This window comes from Microcebus murinus, chromosome 3 (genome assembly GCF_040939455.1).
Source record: "Microcebus murinus isolate Inina chromosome 3, M.murinus_Inina_mat1.0, whole genome shotgun sequence".
Classification (NCBI taxonomy): domain Eukaryota; kingdom Metazoa; phylum Chordata; class Mammalia; order Primates; family Cheirogaleidae; genus Microcebus; species Microcebus murinus.
The window spans coordinates 113,435,001-113,451,560 of NC_134106.1; the positions used below are offsets into that span (position 1 = coordinate 113,435,001).

At 37.7% G+C, this 16,560-nt stretch overlaps 1 protein-coding gene across 5 annotated transcripts in view; it reads left to right on the forward strand.

Moving 5' to 3' along the window:
- Positions 1–16,560, forward strand: part of UBE2K (ubiquitin conjugating enzyme E2 K) — a 73,532-nt gene that overhangs the window by 25,060 nt on the left and 31,912 nt on the right. Inside the window, exons 2-4 of one of the 5 annotated variants that reach the window (XM_076001199.1) lie at positions 11,580–11,615; positions 13,260–13,331; positions 15,612–15,705. The exons of 1 other annotated variant lie outside the window; for it this stretch is intronic. In XM_076001199.1, the coding sequence (XP_075857314.1) occupies positions 11,580–11,615; positions 13,260–13,331; positions 15,612–15,705 (202 nt within the window). Of the gene's footprint in view, positions 1–11,579; positions 11,616–13,259; positions 13,332–13,418; positions 13,458–15,611; positions 15,706–16,560 lie in introns of those variants that run through there. 3 more of the 5 variants (XM_012753967.3, XM_076001200.1, XM_012753968.2) reach the window with 3 other exon arrangements.

Here is a 16,560-nt window from a genome sequence, read left to right on the forward strand (position 1 = left end):
GTCACCTTTAATGGTGACAAATGATTTTACCCTCTCTTTTACTATCAGTGTTGGATGTCTTGGTCAGCTTGGGCTGCTATAACAAAATACTATAGACTGTTTAAACAACAGATATTTGTTTTCTTATGGTACTCAGAGGCTGGAAGTTGGAGATTAGGGTACCAGCATGGTCTGATTCTTGTGAGGGCTCTCTTGGCTTGCACATGGCTGCCTTCTTGTCCTGTCCTCACATGGAGAGGAGAGAAAGAGTTAACTCTCTGGTGTCTCTTCTTATAAGGGTACTGATCCCATCACAAGCGCCCCAACCATATGACCTCATCTAAGCCTAATTACTCCTCAAAACTGGTACTGTAGGCCAGGCTCATAATCCTAGCACTTTGGGAGACCAAGATTGAAGGATTGCTTGAAACCAGGAGTTTGATGTTGTGATGAGCTATGATGATGCCCAGGTAACATGACAGAGCCAGGGACCCTGTTTCAAAAACTAGGGGGTGGTGTACTATATCATCCAAATAATATCACATTAGGGGGCAGGGCTTCAACATGTGAATTTTGCATTGTAGGATACAATTCAGTTCATAGCAGTGGAATCATGAATTTTTTAAATATATATTTAATGGTTTATAATCAGTTACGGTCATTACAGTTAAGTCCTCACTTAATGTCCTCTAGATTCTTAGAAACTGACTTTAATCAAAACAGCATATGACAAAACCAGTTTTACCATAGACTAATTGATATTAACAACAATTAAGGTTCCTGTGGCATATTTCTGGTCATAGAAACATCGCCAAACTTCTAAATAAGGACTCAAAACACTTGTAATATTAGATATTGACATAAATGTGAACTATACATATATTTAAGAAAGATTAATGTTAATTAATGCAAGATAATTACCCAATTTTTGGTGAATTGGCAAGTGACGGTGATCATAGTAGTGGTGGGTTAAGTCAAGAAATAAATGTTTGCAAAGTGAAAACTGTAACGAATATGATGAGCTGCCAGGTTCAGTGGCTCATGCCTGTAATCCTAGCACTCAGGGAGGCCTAGGCGGGAGGATCACTTGAGCTTAGGAGTTGACACCAGCCTGAGCAAGACTGAGACCCCGGCTCTTATAAAAATAGGAAAAATTAGCTGGGTGTGGTGGCGCATGCTTGTAGGAGTTTGAGGTTGCTGTGAGCTAGGCTGAAGCCAGGACACTCTACCCTGGGCAACAGAGCGAGACTCTGTCTCAGAAAAAAAAATGGCGAGCTTGCTGAGTGCTTTCCTACTACATCATTTATTCTTGTGCCTCTGCATGATTATCATATACTTTATGAATTTTTATTTAACATAATTTGTATTTATTCATTTCCTAGCCCTCATATTGCAGTTCAGGGTTGCTGATGCCTGGAGCCTGTTCTAGCTGTTCAGGGTGCAAGGCAAGAACCCACTCCGGACAGGATGCCATTCCATCACAGACCACACTCACTCACACCCTGTACTCACTCATGCTGGGACAATTTAGGCGTGCCAGTTAACCTACGTGTGCATCTTTGGAATGTGGGAGGAAACTTGAATACCTGAAGAAGACCCACAAAGATGTGGAGAGAACATGCAAACTCCATGTAGGCAGTGGCCCTTGTGGGAATTGATTTTTTTTTCTCATTTAAGTTACAAGGAAAAGACATTAACTTGAGGACCTGCTATATTCTCTTACAGAGAAAAATAGGTTTGAGGGGAAACTCAAGTGGTTCTCATAATTTAAATTTTGTTAAGATAAAAGAAATAGCTCTTTAAAATCATTAATTGTTTTTCTGTGTTAATGATGAGTACTGTACAATTAATTTTCTTTTTTTTTTTTTTTGAGACAGAGTCTCACTCTGTTGCCCGGACTAGAGTGCCGTGGTGTCAGCCTAGCTCACAGCAACCTCAAACTCCTGGGCTCAAGCAATCCTGCTGCCTCAGCCTCCCGAGTAGCTGGGACTACAGGCACGCGCCACCATGCCCGGCTAATTTTTTCTATATATGTTAGTTGGCCAATTAATTTCTTTCTATTTATAGTAGAGACAGGGTCTCACTGTTGCTCAGGCTGGTTTTGAACTCCTGACCTCGATCAATCCGCCCCGCCTCGGCCTCCCAGAGTGCTAGGATTACAGGCATGAGCCACCGCACCCAGCCACAATTAATTTTCTTATCTCCACTTTCTAGAAACTTTGCTAGTTCTGTCCCTGACACTTCCCCTACCCATATTAGTAAAATGCTTACAAATGTATTTTGCTTTATAGAAAGTATCAGGCATGAAAGAAACATTTCTCCTACTTAAAAAATTCACATACAGGCCGGGCGTGGTGGCTCACGCCTGTAATCCTAGCTCTCTGGGAGGCTGAGGCGGGCGGATTGCTCAAGGTCAGGAGTTCAAAACCAGCCTGAGCAAGAGCAAGACCCCGTCTCTATTATAAGTAGAAAGAAATTAATTGGCCAACTGATATGTATATAAAAAATTAGCTGGGCATGGTGGCGCATGCCTGTAGTCCCAGCTACTCAGGAGGCTGAGGCAGAAGGATCGCTCGAGCCCAGGAGTTTGAGGTTGCTGTGAGCTAGCCTGACACCACGGCACTCACTCTAGCCTGGACAACAAAGCGAGACTCTGTCTCAAAAAAAAAAAATTCACATACAGTGAATATATTATTTATTTATTGGTAAGTAATGTGTGCATGTGGTACAAAATTCAAAAGTATAGAAAGGATACATAATTGAAAAAAATTAAGTTTTTTACTCTACTCCTTACCTCTCTTTTTCTCCAGAGGCAACTTAGTGATTTTTTGTGTATTCTTCCAAAGATAGTCTATGCATATATAAACATAATACATTTGTTACTCTGTACATTGCTTTTTTTCCTTATCAATTTTTCTTGGGGAATTTTTTTTTTCTTTTTTTTCTTTTTTTTTTTTTTTTAAGGAACCAAGTTTTCTGCTATGGGAATTTTTTTTTTTTTTTTTAGACAGAGTCTCGCTTGTTGCCCAGGCTAGAGTGAGTGCCGTGGCGTCAGCCTAGCTCACAGCAACCTCAAACTCCTGGGCTCAAGCAATCCTTCTGCCTCAGCCTCCCGAGTAGCTGGGACTACAGGCATGCGCCACCATGCCCGACTAATTTTACATATATATATTAGTTGGCCAATTAATTTCTTTCTATTTATAGTAGAGACGGGGTCTTGCTCTTGCTCAGGCTGGTTTCGAACTCCTGACCTCGAGCAATCCGCCCGCCTCGGCCTTGCTAGGATTACAGGCTTGAGCCACTGCGCCCGGCCTCTTGGGGAATATTTTAAATTAGTACATATGAAGCCACTTTTTTTTTTTTTTTTAATGGTTAGGTGAATGGTATTCTTTTGTATAACTATACCATCATTTGTTTAACCAATGCCTGATTAGCATTTTTGCAGCCTTTTGCTTTTACAGCAGTGCTGCAGTGAATGTCTAAATAACTTTTTTTATTTTACTGCTTGAAGTCTATTAAGTGACTTCAAGTTACAGTTTGAAAAATAATTTGAGATTTGCCTGTTGTTTGTAGTCCTTATGGTTAAAATAACATTTATGCAAAATAAATTTGTGTTGGGTTTTATAAAAGGAGAGTGTTTGTGTTTAGGTGGAATAATTACTGTAAGTGATGTCAGATATTCTTGTCTTTTCCTTTTGTAAAGGAAAATATTCTCCACTTTATGTTTTTTGTCAAATTAAGATCTGTATTTGTCAAATGAAGGTGTTTCCAAATACCATTTTAATAACTGTTGAGGTTTTGATTAGTTTTTTTCAGGTAGGATGGATTATGATAAAAGTTTCCATGGAATTAATGTTATCCTTGACTTCTTGGACAAAAACTCTCTTGGTCATAGTGAATAGTACTTTAAGTTTGTTATAGTACATTAACCAAAATTTTGCTCAAGGTAATGAATCTTTTTTAGTGAGACTAGCCAATATTTGTTCAGAAGTATGTTGAGTAATTTAGGAGGATCAAAGCCATATTTGAGCCGGGCGCGGTGGCTCACGCCTGTAATCCTAGCACTCTGGGAGGCTGAGGCGGGCGGATTGCTCAAGGTCAGGAGTTCGAAACCAGCCTGAGCGAGACCCTGTCTCTACCAAAAATAGAAAGAAATTAATTGACCAACTAAAAATATATATATACAAAAAATTAGCCGGGCATGGTGGCGCATGCCTGTAGTCCCAGCTACTCGGGAGGCTGAGGCAGTAGGATTGCTGAGCCCCGGAGATTGAGGTTGCTGTGAGCTAGGCTGACGCCACGGCACTCACTCTAGCCTGGGCAACAAAGTGAGACTCTGTCTCAAAAAAAAAAAAAAAAGCCATATTTGTCTTATAAAATGTGTTTGGACTTATTTTATCCTTTTCATTGTTTTGAGAGACAGTATGGGCTTATTCTTTGTAAATTGGAATATATCTTTGAGAAGCAAGTGGTTTTTTAGAGAGTGACTGCTAAAAGATGTATTTTTTGTTAAATTTTCTTTTTCTATCTCATTTTAATTTTTGTCTATTTAGGTGTTTTTAAATACTTATTAAATACAATTAACTGTGTGACTGTTTTAATATGTACTAAACACTGGATACTGTTGACCTCAGTTTTTAGTTGCCTTTGTCCTGCCTTTAATTTGCATATCTCTATTTTATCAGTTGAGCCAATGATATTTTATTTCAGTTAGTCACTGGTTTCTTTGGTTTTCTTTTTGTTTATTTCAGTTTTTCAGTTTTATTTCTTGCTGGCAGTGCTGTTTCTTTTTTCAGTTCCTAGGGAGAAGCTTCTTAAATTTTTGTAGGTGATAAAGAAATTTGGAAGATTGAAAAAGTAGGATAAAGGATCTTGTTAAAAATTTTCAAATTCAGGCCAGGCTCGGTGGCTCACGCCTGTAATCCTAGCACTCTGGGAGGCTGAGGATTGCTCAAGGTCAGGAGTTCGAAACCAGCCTGAGCGAGACCCCGTCTCTACCAAAAATAGAAATAAATTAATTGACCAACTAAAAAATATATATACAGAAAATTAGCCGGGCATGGTGGCACATGCCTGTAGTCCCAGCTACTCAGGAGGCTGAGGCAGTAGGATCGCTGAGCCCCGGAGATTGAGGTTGCTGTGAGCCAGGCTGACGCCACGGCACTCACTCTAGCCTGGGCAACAAAGTGAGACTCTGTCTCAAAAAAAAAAAATTTTCAAATTCAGAAATATATGTAGTAAAAGTTTTCAATAACCATCCACCCTTTCATTTCTCTCCTCAATCCTAATTTTTCCAAAGGAAGCCTTTAACAACTTTTTGTATGCATTTATATACTTAGAAAATAGAGGAACTTTCTGTTTATGAACTTCCCTGCATAAAAAGGGTACAGCCACATTAAAAGTATTGTAGTGTGATGATGGATTTTGTGATATTGCACAAGCCTTCTTTCATAAGATTTGTGAACAAAGAACCCAAGAACATTCTTTTAACACCTAACTAGTTTGTAAGTAAAGGAGTTTTATAGTCATTTAGACTTGTGCAGGAGAATGCTATTAACATTGATTAATATAAATATGAATGTAGAATGTATATCAAGAAAAATTATGTTTTATTTTAATTTGGATTTTAATGATGTTTTATTATATTTCTGAATTACATTGAATATTTTAAAACCACTATATGCCAAATTCCTTTTTTTTAATACACTGTGGTATGGGCATGTTGAGTATGTTGCCAATTTTATTTACCAAAGTAATTAGCATTCCCCTGTAGATGCTCAGTTATTTTGTGAAATATATGTATGTATTTGATGAGCTGTCTTTTTTTCTGCCTTTCCAAGTTATCTTAGTGTACCTCCAAGCTTTTCTGTAGACATCCCTCAATTGTTGGATTCTTAGATTGTTATTTTCTCATTATATATAATGCTTCAGTGATTTCCATGATTATTATAGGGTTTTTTCCCTCCTGAATGGTAATGAAATGATTTCCTTAGGCAATTTGTAGGAGTGGGAATATTGGGTTTAAAGAGTATGACAAATTTTATGCTATATTACCTTTAACAAAGGGCTTATGAGCTTTATTGGTACCTTGCCAGAATTAGGTATTATATTAGGATTTTGCCCGTGTACAATATGTAAACCTCAGTATAAGAGTACTTTGCGTGTGGGCATCTGCTTGTTCTAGCACCATATGTTAAAAGTATTACCCTTTATCCATGAAACTGCTCTTTCATTAAAAATCAGTTGATTATATGAGTTTGAGTCTATTTCTGGGCTCTCTGTTTTATTGGTGTGTATGTCTATCACCAATATGCTGTCTTGATTTCAGTAGCTTTATAGGAAGTCTTGAAATCAGGTACTGTACTGTGAGTCATTCCGCTTTACTCTTTAAAGGATTCATTTGCAGTGTTTTCAAAATAGCCCTCTGGGCATTTGTTTGGTATTACATTGAATCTATAGATTTCCAAGTTCGGAAGAATATACATCTTTACATTATTGAGTCTGTTCTTTCCACTCAGTGAACACAGAGTGTCTCTCCATTTATTTAGATCTTTGATTTCTTTCATTAGAGTTTTATAGTTTTTTGCATATAAATTCTGTATATTTTGTTAAACTTTGTTACACCTGTCCTTTTTTTTTATGCTGCTGTAAATTAATCCTGTGTGTGTCTATCTTCACATGCTATCTTCTTTTATATTATATATGTATTATTATACATATATATACTTTGCCTATATTTTTGTCCTTTTTAAAAACACAGATGGGAGATGGGACACATACTAAATATATTGCTCTGCCCTTTGCTTTTTCCTGCTTAATATTTTTGTGTTTATTAATCAATTTGTGGCTTCATCTTTTATTTATTTTTTTTTTATATAAGAGATGGGGGGGTCTCACTGTGTTGTCCAGGCTGGACTGCAGTGGCTATTCACAGATGTGATGCCTCTACTGATCAACATGAGTTATGACCTGCTCTGTTTCTGATGTAGGCCTGTTTACCCCTTCTTAGGCAACTTGAACCTGGTGGTCTCCCACTCCCGGGATGTCACCATATTGATCCTGAATTTAGTGTGGACACCTGATTGGCATAGCACACAGCTCAGAACTGGGCTCAAGTGATCCTCCTGCCTCAGTCTCCTGAGTAGCTGGCACTACAGGCAAGTGCCACCACGCCCAGCTACTTTTCTTTTTTTTTTTGTAACTTTCTATTAAAATATTTAAACTTGCACTAAAGTTGAGAAAATAGCACAATAAAGTCCATCACTCAGTTTCTATAGTTATCAACATGTGGCCAATTTTGTTGTCAGATTCCCACTCCCTTCTAGATTATTTTGAAACACCGCTGAATTGGGCCGGGCGTGGTGGCTCACACCTAGCACTCTGGTAGGCCGAGATGGGAGGATCGCTTGAGGTCAGGAGTTTGAGACCAGCCCGAGCAAGAGTGAGATCCCATCTCTACTAAAAAATAGAAAGAAATTAGCTGGACAACTAAAAATATATATAGAAAAAATTAGCTGGGCGTGGTGGTGTATGCCTATAGTCCCAGCTACTCTGGAGGCTGAGGCAGTAGGATTGCTAGAGTCCAGGAGTTTGTGGTTGCTGTGAGCTAGGCTGATGCCACTGCACTCTAGCTTGAGCAACAAAGCAAGACTCTGTCTCAAAAAAAAAAAAAAAAAATCTACTGAGTTGTTTTAAAGTAAACCCCAGAATGCTGTCATTGTACGATAAATACTTCATTGTGTATCTCTGACACACAAGGACATTTTAATAAAACCTACTCACAGTGCTATTATTACATCTTAATAAAAGTAACACAGATTTCTTAATAACACGTAATAACAGAGTACCATGCTCAGGTTTCCTTGATGGCTCACATATGTTTTTACAGTTACCTTATTCTTATTAATGGTTGTAAACATTTAGTTTATTTTCCAGTCCTTTTGTTTCACAAGCAGTCTTACAGTAGAAATGTTGTTTCACATACAAAGGATTATTTTGTGTAGAAAAACATGGACAGTGGGTGCAGTTTCTCATGCCTGTAATCCTAACACTCTGGGAGGCCGAGGCAGGAGGATCGCTTGAGGTCAGAATTTCAAGACCAGCATGAGCAGGAGTGACACCCCGTCTCTACTAAAAGTAGAAAAATTAGCTAGGCGTGGTGGCATGTGCCTGTAGTACCAGCTACTTGGGAGGCCCAGGCAGGAGAATGACTTGAGCTGAGGAGTTTGAGGTTGCTATGAGCTAGGCCGATGCCACGGCACCCTAGCTCGGGTAGCAGGGCAAGACTCTGTCTCAAAAAAAGAAAAGAAAAGAAAAAAACATAGACAAAGAACATCAAGTTTGGAAATGATACTGGACAGTAGGATTTGGAATGTGAGGAAGTTTTAGGAATAGCTTAAACTATTTTCCTTTTTTTTTTTCTTTAGGTAATCGTCAGATTAATGTTTGTAAAGCCTAAAGTTTCTTTGAGTAAGTGTAAAATAAAAATTCTAAATGATAAAATATTGTGTCATAGTGTCAATGACTGTTTTTTCTTACTGGCATACATTGGGGTGTCCTGTAACTTACAGATGGTATCTTAGAGTCAGTGAAAGAAAATGTGTATGTTTTGGTTCATATGAGTCATCTTTGAAACCTGGCTCTACTGATTATTAGCTGGCTGACTTCTTTGTGCCTCAGCTTCCTCATTGGTAAACAGATAAGGTTGTCCTGAGGATTAAATTAATTGTTACGTATACATTAATTAGAATACTGCCTATAAGTTATATAAGTATTAGCTATTATTAATTATCTCTCAGCATGATTAACCACCCCCTCCTGGAAACATTTTTCTTCCTGTGGTGTCAGTGAGTGATACCAGACTATCCTGAACCTTTTCCTCTCTTGCTCACTGTATCTTCAGCCCAGATCACTCCTGAACTCTAGACCTGAATTTTCAACAGGCGTTTTCGGCTACTACAGTTTGGTGATCTTTTAAAAACCCCAATCTGATTGTCATGTCACTTTAAATGTTTCTTGTTATTCTTCACAACCCTGAATGATCTGGTTCCTGCCTACTTCCCCTGCCTCATTTTTATTTTTTTATTCTGTGTGTTCTACTCACATTGGGGGCTTTTCAATCCTAGTCCTGCCAAGACCACCTTTGCCTCCATTTTACACAGGATGTACATTACACCTGAAGTGTTGGCCCTACCTAGTTACAGTTAAGTCTTTTTTCTTTCCTTTCCTTCCCCTTCCCCTTTCCTTTTCAGACAAAGTCTCACTCTGTTGCCCTGGCTAGAGTGCCTAGCTTGCAGCAACCTCAAACTCCTGGGCTCAAGCCATCTTCCTGCCTCAGCCTCCCGAGTAGCTGGGACTACAGGCATGTGCCACCTTGCCCGGCTAATTTTTTCTATTTTTAGTAGAGATGGGGGCGGGGGCTCGCTCTTGCTCAGACTGGTTTCGAACTCCTGACCTTGAGTGATCCTCCTCCCTAGGCCTCCCAGAGTGTTAGGATTATAGGCATGAGCCACTGTTCCCAGCCTAGAACTTAAAATTTTAATGGCACACTGTTGCTATGATTAGAGATGCTATTATTTTCCAGGTACAGTAGCCAGTAGCCACATTCAACTTGTTTTTCTTTCAGGTCTTTAAAAATTATTTTGGATTTTTTTTTTTTTTTTTTTTTTGAGACAAGGTCTCACTTTGTTGCCCAGGCTAGAGTGAGTGCCGTGGCATCAGCCTAGCTCACAACAACCTCAAACTCCTGGGCTCAAGCGATCCTCCTGCCTAAGCCTCCCAAGTAGCTGGGACTACAGGCATGCACCACCATGCCCAGCCAATTTTTTTGTATATATATTTTTAGTTGGTCAGTTAATTTCTTTCTATTTTTAGTAGAGACGGGGTCTCGCTCAGGCTGGTTTCGAACTCCCAACCTCGAGCAATCTGCCCGCCTCGGCCTCCCAGAGTGCTAGGATTACAGGCGTGAGCCACCGCACCCGGCCTATTTTGGATTTTTAAAAAGTCTACATAGTTCAGTGGTTTTTATTATATTCAAAGGTTGTGCAACCATCAGCACTATCTAATTCTAGAACATTTTCAACACCCCCAAAAGAAATCCCATACACATTAGCAGGTCCATCTCATTTCTTCTTCTCTTGCCAATCCCTTGGCAGCTAATAATCTACTTTTTGTCTCTCTGGATTTGGCTATCACCTGTGGCTTTTTTTTTTTTTTTTTTTTTTTTTTTTTTTTTTTTTGAGACAGAGTCTCGCTTTGTTGCCCAGGCTAGAGTGAGTGCCGTGGCGTCAGCCTAGCTCACAGCAACCTCAAACTCCTGGGCTCAAGTGATCCTCCTGCCTCAGCCTCCCAAGTAGCTGGGACTACAGGCATGCACCACCATGCCCGGCTAATTTTTTGTATATATATTAGTTGGCCAATTAATTTCTTTCTATTTATAGTAGAGACGGGGTCTCGCTCTTGCCCAGGCTAGTTTCGAACTCCTGACCTCGAGCAATCCGCCCGCCTCGGCCTCCCAGAGAGCTAGGATTACAGGCGTGAGCCACCGCGCCCGGCCACCTGTGGCTTTTTAAGCACTTGAAATGTGGCCAGTCTAAATTGAAATGTGTTATTTTTAAATTAAACACTGGATTTCCAAGACTTAGTACCAAAAAATGTAAAATATTTTTGATTACATGTAAAAATGATAATATTTTGTATATATTGGGAATGATATATTATTAAAATTCATTTCTTCTGTTTATACGCTCTTTAATGTAAATACCAGAATTTTTTTTTTTTTTTTTTGAGACAGAGTCTCACTCTGTTGCCCTGGCTAGAGTGAGTGCCATGGCGTCAGCCTAGCTCACAGCAACCTCAAACTCCTGGGCTCAAGCAATCCTGCTGCCTCAGCCTCCCGAGTAGCTGGGACTACAGGCATGTGCCACCATGCCCGGCTAATTTTTTCTGTATGTATTATTACTTGGCCAATTAATTTCTTTCTATTTATAGTAGAGATGGGGTCTCGCTCTTGCTCAGGCTGGTTTCGAACTCCTGACCTCGAGCAGTCCGCCCGCCTTGGCCTCCCAGAGTGCTAGGATTACAGGCGTGAGCCACCGCGCCCGGCCAGAAAATTTTAATGTATACTTGTGGCTTACCTTCTGTTTCTGTTGGATAGTACTGATCTAGAACTTGTGTCTACATGGCCCCAGTTTCCCATTATCCTCCCAGTCCCATGGTTTTCACATCAACTCTGTTTTGGCAATGTTACATGCCCCAAGCTTCAGAATTAAAAAAAACAAAAAACAAAAACTACTTAAAAGGTGGAAATTTTGATTGTATCTTGGGCTTTTGAATAATAGGGGAAAGATAAGTCATTTACATTAAATTCTGAGGAAGTACTGTTAAGCCTTTTAAGTCTCATTTTCAACAAATTATGAAGAATCAAATTTATATTTATTTGCATGATGATGATGAGCAGTGCTCCTAAATTTTGCTAGTTGTAACTTGACTTGGAAACAAATCAATAATTTCTTTATATCATTTGAGAATTACTTACAACTTTAGGGGTACTTAGAATTGTATTTGTCTTATCTGAAATTTGGATTTGAATTTTGTTTCAGATCACGTGTTCCAGAATCAATAGAAATGAGACTAAGGTGATTAATTATCCTTTTAAAGAAATATAATGTGCTTCGGATAGAAATTTTCTTCCCCAACATCAATATCAAAAGTCAACATATTACAATAACGAATGGCTGCTGTACATTCAGCATTTACTGTTTGGTGGGCATTTTCCCATATACTATATTAATTCATTAAATTCACCCCTAGACTGTGAGGTAGGTACTATTGTAATCCTCAGTTTACAGAGGACAAAGTTTTAAACAGGTTACATAACAATGTACTTTGTACTTAGTGCTTATGATAAAATCTTTCAATTTTCAGTTTTTTCCACTAGAATGTAAGCTCCCAAGTGGGCAGGGACTTGGGTTTTGTTCACACACTGAGATCACTTTCTGGTGTATTGTAGGCCCTAGTAATTATTTGAAAGAATTTTTATGATGATCATGATGACAGTATCATTTTGCTGAGGGACAATGTATTAGAACTGTTTTAAATTCTACACTGTTGCTTATTGGCAATAATGCTCATTTTTTAACCTCATCCAAATTAGCTTCAACATTGTGTGCTATTTTGCATACTTTATGTATGTTACATCTTAATAAAATAGTTTATTTAAAAATTGTTTGAGAGGAGCAGTACCTTTTATTCATCTCTTTTCCTTTTTTGCCTTAAAAATGCCTTGGAGACCCCAGGGAACATTAGGGGGGAAAAAAGTATAGAAAAACAGCTGTAGAGCTGTCCTCACAAAAGTAGTGCAGTGATAACACAATTCTTCAAAATTTCACCCAGAAGCTTCAGTCTCCTTGGTTGTTGTAGTCATTAAAGTGAATAGCAACTTATTTTGTTATTTATTTTTAGGAATTACATATCTGTTCTTAGATTAGAAACAGAACTGTGAAATTAATTTTATAAAATAGGGCTTTGAAATCAAAGGCTTTGTTGTTAATGTTGTTAGAAAAAGAGGAACCATGCTACTTACTTCTATCCAGGAGACTCATTTAATTCTGAGATAAAGTTTTCTCATTTTACAGCAATAAAATTGAGAGCTAGATGTACTGAATGAAAACAAGTAAGTGACAGAACTAGAAGCACACATCTGACTCCAAAGGCCTTGCCTTTTATAATACTGTCATCTTTTGCCTTTTTTTTTTTTTTGAGACAGAGTCTTGCTCTGTTGCCCAGGCTAGAGTGAGTGCTGTGGCATCAGCCTAGCTCACAGCAACCTCAAACTCCTGGGCTCAAGCAATCCTGCTGCCTCAGCCTCCTGAGTAGCTGGGACTACAGGCATGCACCACCATGTCCGGCTAATTTTTTCTATATATATTAGTTAGGCAATTAATTTCTTTCTATTTATAGTAGAGACAGTGTCTCGCTCTTGCTCACGCTAGTTTTGAACTCCTGACCTCGAGCAATCCACCCACCTCAGCCTCCCAGAGTGCTAGGATTACAGGCGTGAGCCACTGTGCCTGGCCTATCTTTTGCCATTTTCAACTTCTTTCTTGTAAATTCCTGACACTGGAATTGTTAGTTTGTGGGAGCAATGGGATTGGAGTTTTGGATTGTGAAATAACAATGTTGGAATCGAACTGTGGTATAGAGGATAATTGTTGCTTGATGGAAAAAGTGAGCTGTGAAAAATCTTTGACTTTAACTTTTCATTTTCTTTTTATCTTTAGTTATCTACAGATAAAGACCCCACCCTAGACCATATAGAATGCTTTTTTATAATGGGATTCATCAAGGCAATGGTATTTTCTTGAGCTGATTTAGTAAATTTTTCATACACTGATAGTGTTCTTTCTCTAGATTGAAAAAAGATCCATTTTTCGCTGAATTATAATTTGGGGGTGATGTGGACAGAAATAAGGACAGAGGTATAAAAATTAATAATTATTTAGCATTTTACTAACCAGAGATTTGGGGCAGTCCCCAAAAGCAGCTTTTCAAATCCTTATCCTCCCTCCTTCCTCAAAATTTTAATCAGGTCTTTTAGTATCCTAACATTTTAGGGTTATTTGCATACTTCTTTTTTTTTGAGACAGAGTCTCACTTTGTTGCCCAGGCTAGAGTGAGGGCCGTGGTGTCAGCCTAGCTCACAGCAACCTCAAACTCCTGGGCTCAAGCCATCTTCCTGCCTCAGCCTCCCCTCAGCTAGCTGGGACTATAGGCATGCGCCACCATGCCTGGCTAATTTTTATTATATATATTAGTTGGCCAATTAATTTCTTTCTATTTATAGTAGAGACGGGGTCTCGCTCTTGTTCAGGCTGGTTTCAAACTCCTGACCTTGAGCAATCCTCCTGCCTCGGCCTCCCAGAGTGCTAGGATTACAGGTGTGAGCCACTGCACCCGGCCTACATACTTCTTTTTGAAGGGGGTTATTGTGGGAAGCTATATATGTCTTTGAAAGTATTCATAATTTGCAAGATTTGATTACTCTCTTTTTGTTTAGAAGTCTTAAGAGGAAGAATGGAAGTCTAGTTATATTTGTGGCTTCATAAATTTGTCAGTGAAAGTTGGATGCTTCCAATTTTCTTTTTAACATTGTTCATGTGCATACTGGACAAAGTATTTTTACTGTTACCAAAATGTACATTTTCTCCTCTACCACAATTACCAAGGTTGTTAATGATTTTTGGACATTAGGAAGAACTTTCTCATGCATATTTATAATTTTGGATTAAAATATTTTCAGAAAAATATGAAATACTTCCAAACAAAAAAGGTTATGAAATAAACCAATACTAATTAGAATGCTTTTAAAAAGGGGAAAGTAAGTTTTTAATCCTATGTTCTTATTAAAAGATTAAGAGTCATGTGAAATTTTAAAAGTTTGGGTTTTAAGTTATTTTGTCTCCATACTAAGTATTCTGTGCTAAAGATATTTAGTATAGAAAAAGAGTAAAAAAAAAAATGGTGTATTTTATTGGGAGTGAGGGAGGAAGCCAAGGACCTTAAAACAATAATTCTTACACTGTTCCATCTAGTAATCAATTTTAAGAAGGTGGGTCCAAAAGCAGAACACTTTACTCTTAAAATCTTGGGTGAGGCTTTCTTTCTTAAGAGTAGATATATCGTGTCGATTAGGTAAAAACATGGAATCTTAATAAAAGAAATGAAGATACAACTTGTATTTTAGGGATTTAGGTTTAAACAAATGGATAGAAGGAGAGGATTTATTGTATTTTATAGTATATGTTTGGGAATATGAGTGGCAAGCCCTTTTGCAGGCTGGTCATTGTAGAACATTAGTGTAAATCCCACTGGGTGGTTTTCTGAATCATTTAATGTCACCATGACTCTGAGAATGGACCTATCACAAGATAAAGAGACTCAAGTAATACTACAGATATCAAAGTACATTGAGAAGTGTAAAGTGCAAAATAAGTAGATATAGATAAATTTAAAGTAGAAATCTGTTTCAGAGAGTAGGTAGTTGTTGTTGAAGTAAATTAAGCAAAAAACAAATTGAAAAAGCATTAGAAGATTCTAGTGAGGCATTTAGGCTTCTGGAATTCCCATGGAGAGGAACATTGCCTATAGCTTTCACCATCCTAGCGGATGTTGTCAAACTTAAACATCTAGAGTTATGATTAGTTCAAGTGAGAGCTTATGGCTTTTAATGACCCTGAATTTTCTGTTTATATGAATAGAGCTTATGTATCCTGGGGGTATAGTATCTTAGCATTCATCTACAGATGAGTAGATTTATCACTTTGGACCTAACATAACACGGTTGGCAAACAAAATAGATTGTGCACTATTTTTCTCTAGTATTCCTAGAGAGTCAACAAACCATATACTTTTATTCCTAGTGATGTTATTTCATTAAAAAATTGAGGTATTAAAATTTCTTAGTTTATTTTAAATATTCCTAAAACTAGCTAAGTCCTAGAAAAGCACAGACCATTATTTTTACTAGAGCAGATAATCAAGCTTATGAAAGAGGGGGTTTCATTAGGTAATACATTAAAGTAGGCTTTTTTCTTGCTGACATAACTAACATTTATTTTCTGTTTATTTTTAAGACGAGCAAAAATCAAATTAAAGTAGATCTTGTAGATGAGAATTTTACAGAATTAAGAGGAGAAATAGCAGGACCTCCAGACACACCATATGAAGGCAAGTACTTTTTTCTGTATCAAAATATTGTGTGTATTAGAACTTATCTGAAACATTAAATCAGAAAATCTTAAGCATCTATAAACTATATGGAAGGTAACTTCAGTTGGCCTAGGATACACAGCAATTTTTAAATAATGAATTTAGGTACTTAATATATACTGATTTTTCTAACTGAATTTTAGCTTATTTTTTTCCCAAAAAATATTAGTATAGTAGATTGACCAGAGCCAACTTGCAGGTTATATAGATTAGATTTTAACAGAATAAAACATCTGGCATGTTAAGTCTCTAACAAATAAGGACTACAGACTTTTTGTTACCCTTTATATGGTATCTGTAACAATCCTTGCCTTAGATATCTGACTGATAAAATGTTGTGTTTGTTTTTAAATCTCCTGTTTGTCATTTAGCATTTCATTCACTCATATGTCTTCCTACAGGCTATAGTTCAAATATTTATTTTCTTTATTCTGGAAAGCTTTTAATGGTCATTTGAAGACTTAAAAAAGAAAGGAGGCAGCTTTGCTGAACTTTGTGTTCACAAAGTAAGTCTGTAGGTACTTTAGGCCATGAGATTGCATGGTTAGATACAGAAAGAAGCTTTTTATAGAGTCTTAATTTCTTATTAGGCAAGTCTTCATTAACGAATATTATTGTCAGTTTGGGTTACATAGCATAGCCAAGGTTCTTGCATATAATAGGCATTCAATTATTTGTTTAACAGAAAGCATATAGCAGAATATGTCACTCTTACTTACAAGGGCTTTACATGTATTTTCTCATTTAATCCCTACAACAAATTTTACAAGGTAAGTACAGTGATCACTGTTTTATAGATGAAGAAACTTAATC